We start from the raw sequence: 18,419 nt of genomic DNA, 5'->3' as shown, positions 1-18,419 counted from the left end.
CGTTTAATAATTTTATTTATTTATTCTCTCTAATTTGTTTATTTTTTGGGTGTCCAGTGAGGATGGGGGATGTGCTTAATGTGGTTTAGTCTTTCAAGTGTCATTGTAAATAAGAAACTGTTCTTAATGTCTTGCCTGACAAGATAAAGGTAAAATGCTTTGAGAGCTTTCAGTAGAAACATGAGGTAAGATGAATCTTTTCAATACTGACGACTAAAATCTGAGTGATGAATCAGGGCTGATTAATGTTTAAATGACTAATAACAGGAAGTGGAACAGAAGAAGACTTGATGGGTGACTGACAGCGGTTCAGGTTATAGAAACATAACCTCATATTACACAGATTATGGCTGGCACTTTATCTAGGATCTGAAAGTACAAAGATTACTGAGGTCGAGTAATGTAAAATACTATTTTATGATAAGAGGTAATAAAATTTCTTTTGGAAAATTAAGTAACTGCACATCTGCACTTACCTGGACGTGTAGATAAAATTCAAGAAGCATGAAAACATTACGAATGACAAGTTACTCAGCTGTTGACAAAAATATTCATTTATTTAAAAAGAATATTACTTACAAACAGGTCAAAATAAAACCTCTCTGAAAAGACAGCATTTTAACTCAACACAAAATGGCTCATACTCAACAGTAACTGTAATAATGTAAACTCGGACATTCAAAATCCAAAGAGAAGGAAAAGGTTTCTCAGTGCAACCGATTATTGTAAACCTGTTTTTTCTCTCTCCACAGGAACTTAAAACATTAGAAAACAAGAGAGAAATTAAAATACAAAACAACGTTCACATCCATCAGTGACCGTTAAAGGAATAATTAACTTTTTGACAATGAAGCTGTCTGATCTGTTACCGTTTTAAGTCTCTATGTCATCAGTTTTCTATCTGCATATTTGGTGTTTATTTAGTTCCCTGCACTGGCTGTTTCTTTAGTTCCCTAAAGAAGATATTTTCCTCCTTACAGTGGATAATTATTTAATTCCCAGTTGGTTATTTAGTAGTCAGTGTTTGGTTGGTGGTGTATTTTGTTCCCTATAGTGGCTGTTTCTCAAGTTCCCAACAGAGGATGTTACGTCCTTACAGTGGATATTTAGTAGTTGTGTTTTTAGTTCCCTACAATAACTTTTAACCACTGTAGGGAACTCATTATCCACCACAGTGAAGTAAATAAAAATCCCACTGTAGGGAACTAAAAGAAAACACCTGTAGGGAACTAAAGAAATTGTAGGGTTAAGTTGCTTAAGTTCTCAAAAGAGTATGTTCATTTCTTTACAGTGTCTAATTTTTTTTAGTTCGCTCTGGTGAATATGCAGTTTGCCACCACAGGGAACTAATTATCCAAATACAAGAAAACAACTGTACACCAAGTACTAAATATCCACATTAAGGTTCTAACAAAACTGTAGAGGAATCATTTATTTTAGTTCCTTGCAGATAATGTTTGATTGGTGGTGGGGTTTTTTGTTCCCTACTATGGCTGTTTATTTAGTTAGCTGCGTTGAACGTTTAGTTCCCTACACTCAATATTTAGTAGTTGTTGTATTGTAAAGTTGTTTGATCCTTCCTTTTTTGTTTTTCTATTGTATAACTATTGTAAGGGATCCTAATAAATAGAGTATAACATATATATATATTTTTAGTTTAGTTTAGTTGTTATTTTAATTCCCCACAATGAATATTTAGTTTTCTTTGGTGGATATTTAGTTAGCCACTGTAGGGAATGAAAAGCAAACTCGGTACACCTAAATATTCAATGTAGGAGACTAAATAAATATCCACTGTAAGGAACTGACCATCCTCTGGGAAACTTATAAAAACAGCCACTGTAGAAGTTGTTACTTTAGTTTGAAACAGAGGTAAGTTTCCTACATGGGATATGTTCTTGTTTTTGTACTTAAGTGGCTTTTTTTGTTCCCTACAGTGACTGTATATTTAGTTCTCTATGGTGGATGTTTAGTTCCCTTAATAGTTGGTCTACAGTTGATGATTCTTTACTTCCCTTTAGCTCCTTGCAGTTTATTTAGTTCACTACATTGTATATTTAGTGTTTGTGTATGGTTGGTGGTCTTGTTAGTTCCATACACAAGATGTTACACTTATTACAAGTTTATATTTATTTTGTTCCCTGTATTTTATATTACTAGTTGGTGTATGGTAGGCCTTTCTTTAGTTCCCAAAAGAGTATGTTAAGTTTCTTAGAGTGGATATTATTTTCTCTTCCCTACAATTGCTGTTAATTTAGTTTGCTATGATGGCTGTTTCTTTAGTTCCCTTACAGAGGATGATTTTCACTGTAAGGAACTAAACATCCCATTGGGAACTAAAACAGCCACTGTAGGGGAACCGTTCCTTTAATTCCTATCAGAGTATAGTCCTATTATTTCCTACGTTGGATATTTAGTAGTTGGTGTACAGTTGATGTTTTCTTTTAGTTCCCTATAGTGACTATCTATTTTGTTTACTTAATCCGCTACAGTGGATGTTGAGTTAGTTCCCTAACACAGTATGTTTATTTACTCACAGCAGATATGTAGTAGTCATTGTATTGGTTGGTGCTTTTTGGAGTTCATTTCAGTGTTTCTTCTTGTTTTTTTTGGGGGGGGGAGGGGTGTTACTATGGGGGGTGGTTAATTAGTTCCCTACAGTAGATTTTCATTTAGTTCCTTATACAGTAGGTAATGTTTATTCAGTCTCCTACAGTAGATGATCAGCTCCCTGGTGTAATATTAACCTGAGCAGTCTTTCACACACTGCAGCTCACTAAACGCTGAAGTCAGTTTTTCAATGTATAACGGTTTGATGATCAAAGAGCTTATTTGTCAAACTGTGTTCACACAGCTTGTAGCAACATAGACGCACAACTTTCTAATGGCCAATTTAATCTAGCTGGTTGCTGTCCAGAGGGAACATGCTATGATTTGATGCTAATGGGGGAGTTAGGTTAGGCTAAACTGATATCCATCCTTTATATCTGACTCGGTAAGACTAGGAAAGATTTCCCTATTTATAGAAACACACAGTAAGGCTATATGTTGGTTTTACTATTTGAAGCTTGTGTCGTGAACACACAGTCAAAGTCAGGATATTCCTTTAACAAGTGATTTTCCTGCGAGGTGAGGAGGGTGAGGTGAGGGAAGGTAGGAGGTCCTAATAGGGGTAGAGGTGGGTGACGGGGTATGTTGTGGGGACTCTGATGACTGGGACAACTACTGAGGGCAATCTGGAGGGAAAACCTGAGGAAGAGCAAAGAAAAAACAAAAAAAAAGAACTCAAATGTTGGGATGTGGTGATGAGCAAATCAAATGGATGGATTATTGATCAGATACAGTGACTGCAACTTACCATAGGCAGGTAGGGCGCCTGCAGGGCTGTAACCATACGGAGCACCAAAACCTGCCAGGAAAAAAGAAAGTATTATTAGCTGTAATTACTGCTTAGAATATTTACACTGTGTTAATATCTGAAGGATTTTATTTCACAATACTGTTTTTGGTTTTAACATATATGGAAAAAGTTGGTTCGTGTGATTAGACAGTAAAAGTGCTTTCAGACAAGGAGCGGTAGGCCGCCACAGCTGCCGGGTACCTTCAGTCCTACCAGCCTGTACTCTACGGTCCTGTTTACACCTGGCGCTAAAATCCGTCTACGCTGATGCGATCACAAGTGGACAGCTGTAAATACAGGTGTAAACGCACCCAAAACGCATTGAGGACGGATTGAGATCCGATCACTCAGACCACATTCGGAGGTGGTCTGGGCCGCATGTGGCCACATTCTTTCAGTAGTGTAAACGCAATGTGTCCTGGACCACATTGAAGGACAGCCTACTCAGCTGACGTCCTCTATTTCCCGGAAAATTAGACACACGACCCTCCGTCCAAAGCTGTTCAACTTGTCTGATAACAGGATAAACAAGTTATTTAGTTTGTCATGTGAATTAAAAACGTAATCCACCTCCCGTTTTTTTCGTTTCCCTCTTCAAATCGACAGTTAGAATAGAAATTAAACCATTAATTTTTCGCTTGTCCGTCTAAAAAGATATTTCAGAAGTTTAGTTTTGCTGCGCTGCAAAACATAATGAGCTCAGGATTTATCAGGAGGACGACTGCTTTACTCCAAACAGTTGTACTGTATGTAACAGCTGATCTGTTGGATGTGTAGAAGAACACAGAACATTGATTAACATTAGACCAACCCCCCCTGGAGATTTAAATAATCAATGAAGTTATGCTCAAATGCGCACGGTTCTCTCTCTCTCTGTCTCGATGCAGCATATTTATTTATATCCTAAATATTTATCCTGTTATCAAACAAGTTGAACACAGCTTTGGACGAATAACGAACGAATTTGGTCTTTGAAAACAGAAATGATGTCCGTGTTTATTTGCATGTAGAGCGGGGAAGTGAGATCCGATCACATGTGGTCACTGAGGACGCATGTTAATACCAGGTGTGAACGGGGCCTCCATCAGACTGCTGCTATCCACCTATGTAGTATAATCTCATCACACCTAAACAGAACAGGTTGTAGTCTAACATAGAGGACGTGCTGAGCAATATAAAGTATGTTTTACCAACTACTATCATTAACGTTTATTGTGTCAGACCAGATAATCAGACTTTGATGTAGCTCCAGCACAGTTTCTCTTCACGGATGTGTCTGTTCCCTGCTGGTGGAGAGACGCATCATTCAGGAAACTCAGACATCAGTAAACTCCTGCATCGTTTCCCCTCACTGTGGTTTCTGTGGTTGCCATGGTCACATGATGAGCACCACAGCATCAAACTGAAAAACCGACCTCTGCTGTCGTGTTTACATTGAAAACAACGCAGGTGGTAACGGCGACCGCTCGCCATCTGAAAGCTGTTTGAAAACGTTGCTTACAGATGAATCTAACGGTAATATTCACAGCTTTTATGATTCAAGTTTATGTTTTCAGTTCTGCTTGTTAGTTATCTAAACACACTGAGACACAATATAAGTGGTTTTCTCGCCAATATTGTGCTTATAAATCATGTAGAAAGTAAAAGACTTGCTGATGTGCTTCTTGTATGATATTTGGAGCTGCTATGTGAGATGTGTGCAGGTAGATTTGTGTCATGTGACTCACCTGGGGGGATGTATCCATGTGTGGGCGGGGTGCTGATGTAAGGAGCTCTGGGGATGACGGGGACTCGTGGAGGTCTGGCAGCGAGAGCCGGGAGCGTCAGCACCGAGGCCACGGGTCGCTTCGGCTGCACAAAAACACACAGAAGTACACAAATACACGGAGGGATGTTCAGAGTCTGTGGGGAAATCTGAAAGTCGTCCATATCATAGAAATACACATCACCGCACTACAGCGTGTCAGTCAGTTGTATCCTGGCTCTTTACTCACCGGAGGATTGGGTCGTTTCTTCTTGTTGGTCGTGGATTTGGAGCCGGAGAACAAGCTGTTCAGGGCGGCCAGTGCAGCGCTGGCTTTAGCTACTTTCTTATTGGGACCAGTCCCCCGAAAAACCTGCTTGTCCACCTCCACCTGTTACACAGCACAAAACACAGGACTGAGTACTTCAATAGGTATATAAGTTGTATATGTATTTGTCTTCCTTTTTTTTTTTTTTTTAGCAGGATTAATGTCAGAATCAGATTACACAGTATTATCGGGTGATCATGAAGTCATCAAACTCCAGCTGTGACTTGGCCGAGAGACATGGCAGACTACCAATCACAGCTCAACTTGGATCAATGAGGTGTCAATAAACTTCACTGTTCCACCTGACAGCACTGACATCATCATTCCTCCTTCACTCTGCTATGTGTACAGTTGTGTGTGGCGCTGTGCTGCTGTTGGTTAACATAACTTCATAGAAACCGTCAAACACGGCAAAGGAAACGTGACACTCTGCTCTTTTTATTTGGACCTCAGGAGACGTCACAGATGCAGCATCTTCCACTCAGACACACTGATACTCAGTTCTGTTCCTTTCACCCAACATCTGTCAGGTTGGACCGTTATCGGGCTTTTTCAAAAATCTGTTTGTCTCTATTCTTAATAAATATTTATAGTTATGTTGACGATTCTGAATCAAATACACCAATAATTAGAACTGAATTGTGAGATTCCTAAAGATTAAAGCCCCTGACTGACATTGTGAAGTAAGATGGTGGAATAAAACGTTTAGTGAATCATCAAAGTTACTGACAGGTTTGATAATAAATGACTTTCACCATTAAGTAAAAAAAATCTATCATTTCCTGATTAAAGCTTCTCAAAGATTTACTTGCTTCTCTTTTTCACTATAAAGTTTTTCTGCCTTTTTGTTGACAAAATCAGTCATTTTAAAAGAACTTGTAATAAACGTTTGTCAGTAGCAGCCACATCTTACACTCTGTAAACTAGGGGTGTGCCCGAATACAAATACATTATTCGGCAAAGCACAAATAGTGGGTTTTAAACGAATATTTGTTTCATACAAATATTCTAAAAATTATTTGTTGGGGGTGTTCCCCAGAGATAAAGCTGAGCTACTGACACATGCAAAGTGCTCCCAACAGACTCTCCATAACCTGTTGTTCCCCTTCTCCTTTCCACAAAGTTAGGTTGTAAAAACTAAGCAATAAACGAAAAGTACAAAGCAAGAATCGCCTTTGAAGTTCCTTCTACTCGTTACACGCTGTGCTGTCTCTGTGTTATGGGTGTATAAACCAGGTAGAGGTCTGTCTGCAATGAGGTGATGAGTAAAGTTTTATCTCAGTAATCAGTCGTCTATGATCTGGGAGACTCCAGTTTGAGACCCAGTGTGGGGACCTCCTTCGTAAAGGTAGTTTATTCATGAACACTGATTGTAACACTTACAGATACAAATAATTTTGCTGCCTCAACAAACACAAATACTGGACTCTCTGTACATCCCTGCTGTCTACACAGGAGGCATTTTCAGTCGTCTGTATCTCACAGACAGATTTGTTATTTAAATCAATTCCAAATTTTTATTGTAATCTGATCAGCCTGCTCTTCAACTCTTTTTCAAGTCTATTTTTTCTGTTTTTTTGCTGTAACTGCAGTGACTTTGTACTGAGCTCTGATCGCTGCCCAAATGCAGGTGAACACACGGCGGGACTGTGATTAAAGCCTCCATGTTGGACTGAAGCCGCTGTTTTCACTTCACAGCTTGTGAAGAGACGACGTTACTGCACCTCCCAGATGTTCAAGAAAAAGGCTTCTTACTCTTTCTATAAACACACAGATATTATTTAAACAAACTAGAAACCCTCCACATGCAATGTGTTGACATTTATCATCATGATTATTACAGGAAAATAATCCTCAAAGAAAACATTGATCTTAGTTCATTATGCTGCTGTGACATTTCCTGTGAAACAACACAGAAAACAAACTGCTTCTGTCTGATTTCATGGGATGAAATTGGTTTCATGTTCAGCTTTATTTCCTGGTGTTTTTGAGAAGTGTGAAGATGTTTTGATATGGAGGAAGCGTCCGACATCAAACATCTTCCCTTTCTCATCAATTCCTAATAAAAGCCTCTGAAAGGAAGACAGGAAATCTATAAAATGGAGTAGCGTGTACGAGTGTGTGTGTGTGTGTGCTTTGGTAACCTCTATGATGAAGCGTTTGTCGTAGCTGCTGCCGCTCTCTGATATCAGCTCGTATTTGAGGCCGCGGCGTTTCTCATTCAGCTCCATCACTGGGTTTTTACCTCCCGCCGTCAGGATGGGACCCGGAGCTCTGGACTACAGACAGAGAGAGAGAGAGAGAGAGGAGAGAAAATACATTTATCACATATTCCTTCCATGTTTCCCCCAAAGTAGGACAAGCCTGTAACATCATTTATTCCTCCTGCATGTTGGAGGTCAGGAAACAGAGAGACAATCTGACAGAATAGGACCTTCCATCCCATCATGCAGAATGAGAACAGACTGCATCGATGCTGGCAGTAAACTTATTATCAATATTACAATATGTACTGCAGATATCTTCACACTTTCCACACTAGTATAAACATCCATGCTGCTGGATGTCTGACCGTCCTTATCGACATATATGCTTGTATCTGAAATTTCAATAAAATGTTAATCACAAAAAGAAAACTATGTGACAGAACGTGAATCACTGATTGATACTTGAACTGTTAGTTTGTCTGCAGCCACCAGTCAGACGCTGGTAAAATATAAACATTTATTAGCTGTTTGGCACCTTGTTTGTCTGTATTAAAGCTGCTGATAACCAGCATGTGATATACAGAACATCCAGGTGACATAAGCAAGCAATTATATAGAATTCAATAACAATAAATGTACAATAAAGGCACATAAATATCATTTTAATGACTATCAGGGCTCTTTATAACTACAGGTCTGCATTGATACTGAAGCTCAATCAATACAAACAATCAAGAGTTTATTTTAGAGAGATATCAAACATTTTGATGAGGATCCCTTATATTTTATTTAAGACGTACTGAGCAGAACATTTTACAGTGTAAAAGTCGACTGTATCTCTTGTTACTTGCAGGTCAACATGTAGAAATACTGATATCTGCTGACAACAGCTGATAATATTGATCTAATTTATAGTCTCTGATTGGCTGAAAGATCAATTTATAAACATATTAAAATATCAAAGTTTCACCATCAGAACAAAGAAGAACAAAGTGACCCCAGTTTCATCACACTGGTTCCCAGTCTGTAAAACTGATTTTAAAATACTTTTAAAAAGGTTCCCAACATGGGGTTCTGGGCCCCAAAAAGGGGTCTTGAGATTAATCTAAAAAGTCATCAGATCTCAAAACAATTCTGATACACAAAATTGTATTTTGGGTTTCATAGTGTTTCTCTTATTGTGTATTTATCCTATTTTTTATCTATTTTTAATATGTTTTATTTGTAGAATTATGTTGTATTTTGTATTATTTTTTAACCAGTTTATAAACTTATTTTTCTGTAAAGTTCTACACGCAAAAGGAGATATTATTATATTTATATAAAATATATAATAATATAGTATTATTATTAACTTCTTCAACCAAATATACTGACATGAGCAGGATTACGTTGGTCAGTGGACATTATTGTTTTCAGTTTATCTCATACTTACTTTATTTATTTATTTATCACTGATAAGACACATAAATCAATCAGTATGTTGGATCATCAGCGTTCGCTGTGCAGGTTGATGTTAAATATTAAAAGAAACAAAGAAGACGAACAAAAAGCAGAAAAAACAACATCAGAGTGAATGTAAGAGGAGATCATGTTCTTCTTCTTGTTCCTTCAGTTGGATGTTTGTTCTTCTTCTCTGTTTCTCTGAGTTCACCTTAAATCTCAGTTTAACATGTGTTTACCTAAGAGCAGGATTTGTGACATCACAACCAGTTTGGAGCCAGTCGTGGTCCAGTATGTAACTTATACAAGTGTGATGTGGAAACGTGAAGCCTCCAGTGAACAAACACTGAGAATGAACTTTACAGTGAAGGAGGAGACATCTGGTGTCCAGCAGGAGAATTTGTGAAATAAAATAAAAAAATCTCAATGAGGTAGAAGGAGAAGATGTATTTAAGGATTCCTGCTGAATATTATAATATTATATTTTACATTAACTTGCTTTACTGGATAATTTTGAATTGACCTCACTGACGAGTTACTGAAGTCTTTATCACATCGCAGGTTGGAAACACTGACGTTTCACAAAAGGCTGCTGTCCGTCTGTGCATCAGTCTAGACCTCATGTGTACTTGTTATGAATCCAACTGTTTTTCTGTGTGTGTGTGTGTGTGTGTGTGTGTGTGTGTGTGTGTGTGTGTGTGTTCCCCACCTCCTGTGTGTCTGTGGAGGAGGTGATGGAGGTGGAGCTGGAGCTGGTGGACATCCTGTCGTTCTTGCCTTCGCCATCTGACTTCTCGTCAGCGCTCAGCGAGTCCACGTCTCCGTCGCTGCCGAGCACGTAGCCCAGAGCCTGCAGCGCCTGAGGAGGAAACACACAACACACACACACACAACACACACACACACACACACACACACACACACACACACACACACACACACACACAGAACCCATTTAATTAACATTTCAATAAGCTCTAAAGGTTTCAAACAATCTAGATTCGACTCTACGTCTAATATTGAAAGTAACAAACGTTCTCTCATCTAAAGTTCCCTGATGGTCCCTGAACGCCTCACAGGAAGTGAATCACATCTATGACTCTTGAGGAGGACTGTCAACCCGACCGACTGCTGCTGAAAGTGGCCAACAACACCAACAACACCACAGACTGGGCTGAACTGGGCAGCTCCTAAGTGTGAACGTGTCGATGAATGAATAAACGTGTGTGAAGTTGGATAAAAACTGTCACAAAAAGAACATTTATTGTTCTCTGATCGACGTGAGAAGAGTTGAATGATGTCATTTGTCTTCTTTTGTCTGCTTCAGTGTTCAGATCTGACTCTGTGAGAACAGACAGTGAAGAAACAGGACGACTGCTGACGTGGGTGTTTTTAACTCTTTGAACCCTCAGCTGTTCAGTTTTTTTTTTCCTCCTTTCATTTACAGGCTCATGACACAGTCGGTACATGTTGTAGTGAAGCCTGCCGTATATTTATATTGTCAGTAATGACCTGTCGGAGGAGCTCAGCGTCGCCATTCATCTTCTTATTTGACATTTTTATCTTATGTCTGTTTTATGATTGTTTTTTATTCCTGCTTTATATTTTTGTTTGTTTTTGTTTAAAGCATTTTATAGTGACATACAAATAAACTTTACTATTATTATTATTATTATTATTATTAATATTATTATCATTATTATTATTATTATTATTAATGCCATTAATAAGCACTCTATGTCCTAAATGAAAGAGAAGAAAACAGACAATTTGAAATCATATTTTTGCCTGTATATCTGAAGGGTTTTAACACAGATAATATGTATATAAGTACTGTATATGTACTGTACAAAAGTTTTAGTTTAGATGTTTAGATTCTTCTCAATAATGCAGCGACATCAGGGAGGCGTCTGATCATCTGCAGCACAACAACGAGCCCAAACATGCATCCAGAGTCATAAAGAACTATCTTCATCAACAAGAAGATCAAGGAGACCTGCAGCAGATGGTCTCTGATCTCAACATCACGGAGTCAGTCTGGGATTAACATGAAGAGACAGAAACAGCAGAAGAAGAAACTGCGGCGACTTCTCCAAGATGCAGGAACAACCGACCTGCCGAGAACCTGAAACACTGAGAACTGCTGCTGGTTTAAAGGCAAAGCTGCTCACAGCAACATATTGATTTACTTTAACTTTCTGCTGTTTATTGAACTGTGTATCATGTTTATAGATAAAAACTATTCATGGTGTTATTTTTTAAATCATCCTCACTTTATTTTTAGTGTTTAAAACCTTTGTACAGTACATTAAATGCATATGAACCTCAGTGATGTAAAAACATGTGTTGACAGGAAACAGATCAGCTGATTTTCATGTATTTTATCCAAGCGGCAACCTCCGGGGCTGTAAAATGAAGCCAAAAACTGCAGTTCCTTGAATGACCACTTGAGGCTCCAAAAGCGAGTCAATCCCCATAGACCCCCATGTTAAAATGTCCAACTTTACAGCAGAAATAAACATGTTTACAGCCTGGTACAAAAAACGGTTTTGGTCTCTGTAGCTAATTTCCTCTTTCATGACAACTGTACGGAGGGTGAATGTTTTTATAACTCACCCGTTTAAGTTTTATTAAGCTGTAAAGTTCTGCATAATGAAGGACATGGCTGCTTTGAGTGACAGGTCCGCCAGCCGCTAGGTGGCTTGTTTCAGCCATCCGGCCCGCCTCATTGCCCATTTTTGATTGGCTGGGAGTTAGGCAATGTCACGCACTGCCAAGATGGCGACGGCCGGAGCGGCTCGCTTTGAGCTTGAAAACCGCTCCTCAGAAACCGACGGGTGACGTCACGGTAACTACGTCCATATTTTTATACAGTCTATGGTTTTATCACTGTTATTGTTTTTTTTAAATAATACAAAAGTAGCTGTTTCCATATAACAGTAATACTAAGCCACTTGTGATTATTTTTTATTATCGATTGATCTGCTGATTATTTTCTTGATTAATCGATTAGTTGTTTTGTCAATAAAATGTCAGAACATGGTGAAAAATGTTGATCACATGTTTCCCAAAGATCAAGGTGATGTTCTCCAACAGTCCACAACCCAAAGATATTCAGTTTACTGTCATAGACAACTAAAGAAACCAGAAAATATTCACTTTGAGAAGCTGGAATCAGAGAATTTGGACTTCTATGTGGTGTGTTCACACTGGAAAAGGTGACTGTTTACCTTGAGGGCTACTTGCAGCTTGGCGGTTCTCTTGGAGTTCCCGGTGGCCTGGTAGGTGGTTCCCTGGATGTCTACAGACATGGTGAAGACCGGAGCGTGGACCGGGCCGGACTGGGACAGCAGGCGGTACTGGAGCCCCGGCTGGATCTGGTTCAGACGCATCAGGGCGTTCATGGGGTGATTGGGATCCGTCATCCTCCAGTCCAAGACTAAAAAGGAGGGAGGAGGGACATACTGGTTTCTGTTGTGGTCACTGTTTATCGTATTTCATGTAGGCGAGATCATCAGAATTCAATAAGTTAGAAGTTTAATTTTCTCTCATCGACACATTAATCAACAACAACAACAAAAATCTGATATGTTTACCCACCAGCCTACATACAACTAAACTAAACACATGCACACAGTTCTGCAAGTATAAATATAACACAAATTCATACAAACTTCACCCAAACAAAACCAAATCTACGTTTATGCATCAGTTCATGTCAGTAGAAACATTATATGTCTGATTTAGTTCCTGGATAAACAGATCATCACAGATCCCCTCATCTTCATCTTCATCCTACAGTTATCACCAACATGTTTTTCTTTCTTTAAATAAATAATCAAAGTTCTCAGTTTTGTCTCGTTTGTTTGCGTTTAGTTCTGACATCGTCTCTGAACTCTTCCGCCTACACGTTTGTTTTCTGTAGATAATTTTCCTCGAGTCCACATTTCTGTAATAAATCCAACATTTCAGATGTTCATACACCTCCGACGGATACAATCCCAGTAAGATATTTTACTGGTAAACCTACTGGTAGCTCACCACGCTGTGAGAAAGAGCTGCACAGACGTCTTTCCTCTGGACAGATTAAGGTTAAAGGAACAACTGTTTTGGACACACACATAAAGAAATAAATCACTGAATACTTTGTGCTCACATAAACTCTGCAGCATCACAGTGTGAACGCAATAAAGACACAATCTGAGATGAATTTCAGTCAGGTCACATACGCTCACTTGCCAGTTTATTAGATACACCCACATAAAAATAAGGCAGTATAATAACTTCATGAAGGTTAAAATGTTTTTTTATTTCATCTTTTTTAGAGAGATGTTGATTTATTTCATGGAGGCTGTAGTTTGTGGTGCTGTTGAAGTAAACTGGGGCTTTTATGGAGAGGTTCTCCTACAATATTTTAGATATAAATTTGCCAAAATATTAGTATTTTATTCCCTTAACCCTCCTGTTGTCCTCGAGTCAAATTTGACCCGTTTTTATATCAGAAATATGGATTTCTTTCATCTAATTGCCTGAAAATCACATGGATGGTTCCATACCACACACTTTGCGAGTAAAAGTAATGATATTCATTCAATTCTGGATGTTTTATTTAAATTTATAGCATCTGTGGACTTTTGTCCTCTCGGGTCAAAACTGACCCGGGAGGATAAAAGCTGCACGGTCGACGGGAAGACAACAAGAGGGTTAAAAAGTTTGATTGTTTGATTAAAACTTACTAGTTTGGCTCAAACTGCAGGTTGATTTTACACACTTTATAAATGTATGATTGTTTTATGACCTCTCAACAAATTAACGTAATATTTCAGTCACATACCACTCGCTGTTTAATTTAAACTCATGAACTTGGACGATTTGAAGGACAGCAACGTTCAAGAGCGGTCTAAAGTCAGTGTCGACCAAAAGAGCACAAGCTGTTCACAGTGATCACACGGTCTTCTGTAAAGTAGAAATTCATAAAAACAACAACTAATGTTTCTGCTATTTAAGATTTTTCAAGACCTGCAGAGAAACCTGTGAAGTCATCACTTCAAACCTAAAACAAACAGCCTGAGCTCTGGTACACATGTACTCCGTCGACGGTTAGTTTCCATCACAGTAATGAGTATTAAGACAGATTGCTCACTTCACACATGATTACAGAACCAGGAAGTCTCAGAGGCCGTTTCATTTGCTCTCGCTGTTAATAGGCAGTTGATGGGATTGAGATCCGGCTTCCTCTGGTGTTACACTGACGACACACTCAAGAGTCGAAGCCACTTCACACCTCCAGACTGAGCGGAGATGAGGAGGACTCGCTCTGCTTCCCTTGAGCTTCTGAGCAGTAATATCTCACAGATGAATTGAAATGAAACCGTGACATTTGGCGACTTCTATTATGACAAAACTGCCGACTGTCTCCATAATAAATGCTTTTTTTTTTTCCCCGTTTGCATTAAGTCCAACTTTGTCGACTGTGCTTTCAAGCTACAAAGGATTCGCTTCACTTTAGAAAAACAAACAGGAGAAATGAATTAAAACGAGCCCTGATAGCTGCTGACAGCCCTCGCCTTCCTTTTCCTTTAACTAAACTGGATAAACCAGATTTTTGCTTCCAGAGACTTATTTAAGCTTCAAAGGTCAAATGTTGTATAAGCCTTCTGTTGCTGCTGTGAGGTTAAAGGTTAATGGATATCAGACGCTACTGCTAATCCTTTGTATGTTTTATTTAACATAATTATTTAGTAGAAAGGGGGTTGTCCATGCATCTTCCGAGCAGTACGCGGCTGAATCAGGAGCTTCTCGGGTCAGGGACAGCAAAGTTCAAATGAGAAAAGAGCACGCTGATTGATTTGCAGCCTTTAATAGTGCAAATTGCTCTGCAGCCTCATTAAAGTTCAAGGGAACAGAGAAAATAGAAAAGATTTCCCGCTCATCTAGAGGTGGTGAAATAGTTAAGTCATATTGGATTCATGCTCCCAACACAGTTGAACCCTTTGGCCTCAATGAACAGCTGAGTCGTTGTGCTTTTTTCTGTCTTGTTTTTGATGTATAGCTCTTCACCTTTGTATTTATTATCCAATAGGGTTGAATTCTTGTTCCACCTTCAACCCAATGACAAACCAACACATATCCTTGGTTGACTACATACTTTATGTGTTTGTCCTCTTTGACTCTGACGTTGGTCTGTTTTCTCTCCTTTGTACAGCAGACAGAACAGAAATGTTTTCTTATAATTTCCTAGATATGTGACTGTTAATTCACAGGAACAAACTATGTAATTTGGTACCAATTAATAGAAAAAATGGAGGTCGTGTTCCATTGGTGCACTTCCAATTAATTAATTTCATTCATTGCCGCCATAATCTAGTCAGTCAGTGTCTGCAGGCAGTTGAACATCTACTGTATGAAAAATTATTCTTCCAACAATTAATGAATAGTGAATTAATGTTTGTGTGAGTTTAAATGGAGCACTTCTTTCAAGGATATTTCTCTGGAAATCAACAACCGCTTAGGAGAATTTATAGGAAATTATGAAAAAAGGGGACCTGTCAAATAAAAATGTATTTTTATTTAATTTTGTGTTATTTTATAAACCCCCAGAGAGAGAGAAACCTGTCCATGAGGGGTTAACTGTCCTTGTACACTCACTGGTTTTGTGATTTCATTACATTTAAACTCTACTATCAGTTTCAGAAGTTTGTCTCTATTTCATTGTAATTTGTACCAAATCTTTGGAAATGATTTGGAAAGTAATAATAAAGCGTTACCACACTGTGGAGGAACACGAGGTCACTGTCAAAACTGAACATACTGTACAGCAGAAATGTTTCATCTCCTTCTCTTTCAATACTTTCTGTTACACTGATGTGGGGAAAAAAAAACCCACAAACACAAAGAATTGTATTATTCTGCTTATTCTCCTTGAGCTGAAGGTTTATGTGTTCAGCTTTAATAGGTTTGCTGAACTCGAGGCCTTTGAAACATGCAAACAGGAGAATCTCTTAAATAAAGTTAAGAGATGGACAACAAGCTTCCAACAGTACGACTATGTTCCTCTGTGAATCATGTAGAGAGTATTTTGAAGATTTCAAAGAGGGAAGGGTTTACAATTATTCAAACCTGTCTTAAAACAACTGTCAGGAGCTCAAATGAACATTGAAACATGTTTTTCTTGTTGTAATCATTCCTCCTGTTCATACTGACCATTAGAAGACAATAATGCTTCATAATGCACTTACAATGTAAGAGAGGTAACCAAGAACTAAATGGTCACGCTGGCTGAGATCCAGAGATCCTGTGAGGAGATGTGAGAAACTTCCAGAAGGACAAACATCACTGCAACGCTCCACTGATCTGGGTTTTATGGCCAGACGGAGGCCTCTCCTAGCACCTAAAGGACTCTCAGACTGTGAGAAACAAGATTCTCTGGTCTGATGAAATCAAGCGTCTATTCTAAGCGTCATGTCTGCTCATCACCTGCCCAGTATCATCCCAGCAGTGGAGCCTGGTGGTGGCAGCATCAGCGTCAGGGACTGGGAGACTGGTCGGGGTTGAGGGAAAGCTGAACGGAGCGAAGTACAGAGATATCCTCAATGAAAACCTGGTTCAGAGAGCTCAGGACCTCAGACTGGGCCAAAGGTTCACCTTGACCCTAAACACACAGCTTAGGGTCAACTCTGTGAATGTCCTTGAGCGACCGAGCCAGTTCTGCAGTTCCTTGAATGGCCACTTGAGGCTCCAAAAGTGAGTCAATCCCCATAGACCCCCATGTTAAAATGCCCAACTTTACAGCAGAAATAAACATGTTTACAGCCTGGTACAAACAACGGTTTTGGTCTCTGTAGCTAATTTCCTCTTTCATGACAACTGTACGGGGGGTGAATTATTTTATAACTCACCCGTTTAAGTTTTATTAAGCTGTAAAGTTATGCATAATGAAGGACATGGCTGCTTTGAGTGACAGGTCCACCAGCCGCTAGGTGGCTTGTTTCAGCCATTCGGCCCCGCCTCTTTGCCCATTTTTGATTGGCTGGGAGTTAGGCAGCGTCACGTACTGCCAAGATGGCGACGGCTGGAGCGGCTCACTTTGAGCTTCAAAACAGCTCTTCAGAAACCGACGGGTGACGTCACGGTAACTACGTCCATATTTTTATACAGACTATGCTTGAACCCAATCGAACACCTCTGGAGAGACCTGAAAACGGCCGTCCATCGACAGTCCCCATCCAACCTGACTGAGGCAGGAAATCTCCAAAACGCAGATGTGCAAAGCTTGTCGCGTCGTGCCCGAGAAGACTCGAGGCTGCAACAGGTGCTTCAACTAAGTACTTATGTCAAAGTGATATTTCAGCTTTTACTTTTTAATGAATTTGCAAAAAAATCTAAAATCCTGTTTTGGCTTTATCATTATGGGGTATTGAGTGTAGATTGATGAGGGAAAAAAATGAATTTAAATGATTTTAGCTTAAGGCTTCAACAAAACTGAAGGTGTCTGACAACTTTCTGAATGCTCCGTACCTAAATAATGCTGTGATAATTACCTTAATATTGATTCTGTTCATATTACCACCCACAGATATCACCGATTACATAACCGATGTCACTGAAGGAATACTTTACTTCCTGCTTGTCAAGTGTACAGCAGCTCCTTCACACACTCGTCTTTTGACCCGCGGTGACAGCGTGTAATGACTGCGAGGCTCTGACAGCCACTTCAAGTGCAGTTCAGTATGAATATGGATGGAGAACCTATGAGATGAGATATGAATGTGAAGATGCTGATGGACAGGTGCAGGGAGGAAGAAAGGGGGAGTTGTTAATGCACTCTGTTTGTGTGTGTGTGTGTGTGTGTGTGTGTGTGTGTGTGTGTGTGTGTGTGGTGAGAGGTGGTGAGATAATTGCGTGGCAGCAGCCTGCAGTATTAATCCCTCTCTATCTCTGCCTCCCGTCACCTCCTTTGAACTGGAAGCAGATGAGAGTTGCCGGGGACGATCGTCCCAGTGAGGGCAGATTTAATTACTGTGACACCGACAGACAGGACGGAGAGAGAGAGAGAGAGAGAGAGAGAGAGAGAGAGAGAGAGAGAGAGAGAGAGAGGAGTAAAGGCTAGTTTATGGTCAATCAGAGCTGCTTCATATGTCGGAAATTAAGTGTTTACAGCTGTTCCTAATGGCTACACTGGAAGGCAGACAGAAAAGCCAGCGGTCGTAGAGAGGGGGGAGATGTGATATCATTTAAACTGTGCATATTTTTAGACAACTGCTGTGTCTCAAATCACATACTTCTGTACTTACACTT

General features: G+C 39.4%; 1 protein-coding gene and 1 long non-coding RNA gene across 7 annotated transcripts in view; one reads left to right on the top strand and one right to left on the bottom strand.

The window, feature by feature from the left end:
* Nucleotides 1–538: 538 nt before the first annotated feature.
* The window catches only part of LOC121903507 (spermatid perinuclear RNA-binding protein-like), a 216,377-nt gene continuing 198,496 nt past the window's right edge, over nucleotides 539–18,419 (bottom strand). For all 6 annotated transcript variants that reach the window (XM_042420618.1, XM_042420614.1, XM_042420615.1 and 3 more), the window contains 7 exons: nucleotides 12,353–12,561; nucleotides 9,832–9,981; nucleotides 7,617–7,751; nucleotides 5,395–5,535; nucleotides 5,128–5,251; nucleotides 3,359–3,409; nucleotides 539–3,249 (listed from right to left, as the gene is read on the bottom strand). In XM_042420618.1, coding sequence (XP_042276552.1) covers nucleotides 3,164–3,249; nucleotides 3,359–3,409; nucleotides 5,128–5,251; nucleotides 5,395–5,535; nucleotides 7,617–7,751; nucleotides 9,832–9,981; nucleotides 12,353–12,561 — 896 coding nt within the window. In that variant the 3' untranslated portion in view covers nucleotides 539–3,163. The remainder of the gene's footprint in view (nucleotides 3,250–3,358; nucleotides 3,410–5,127; nucleotides 5,252–5,394; nucleotides 5,536–7,616; nucleotides 7,752–9,831; nucleotides 9,982–12,352; nucleotides 12,562–18,419) is intronic.
* Nucleotides 10,015–10,646, top strand: LOC121903514. The gene is made up of 2 exons (XR_006098063.1): nucleotides 10,015–10,344; nucleotides 10,450–10,646. It is a non-coding gene; the product is annotated as an uncharacterized LOC121903514 (long non-coding RNA).

This window comes from Thunnus maccoyii, chromosome 9 (genome assembly GCF_910596095.1).
Source record: "Thunnus maccoyii chromosome 9, fThuMac1.1, whole genome shotgun sequence".
NCBI lineage: Eukaryota > Metazoa > Chordata > Actinopteri > Scombriformes > Scombridae > Thunnus > Thunnus maccoyii.
This window is presented reverse-complemented; position numbering and strand designations above follow the sequence as displayed.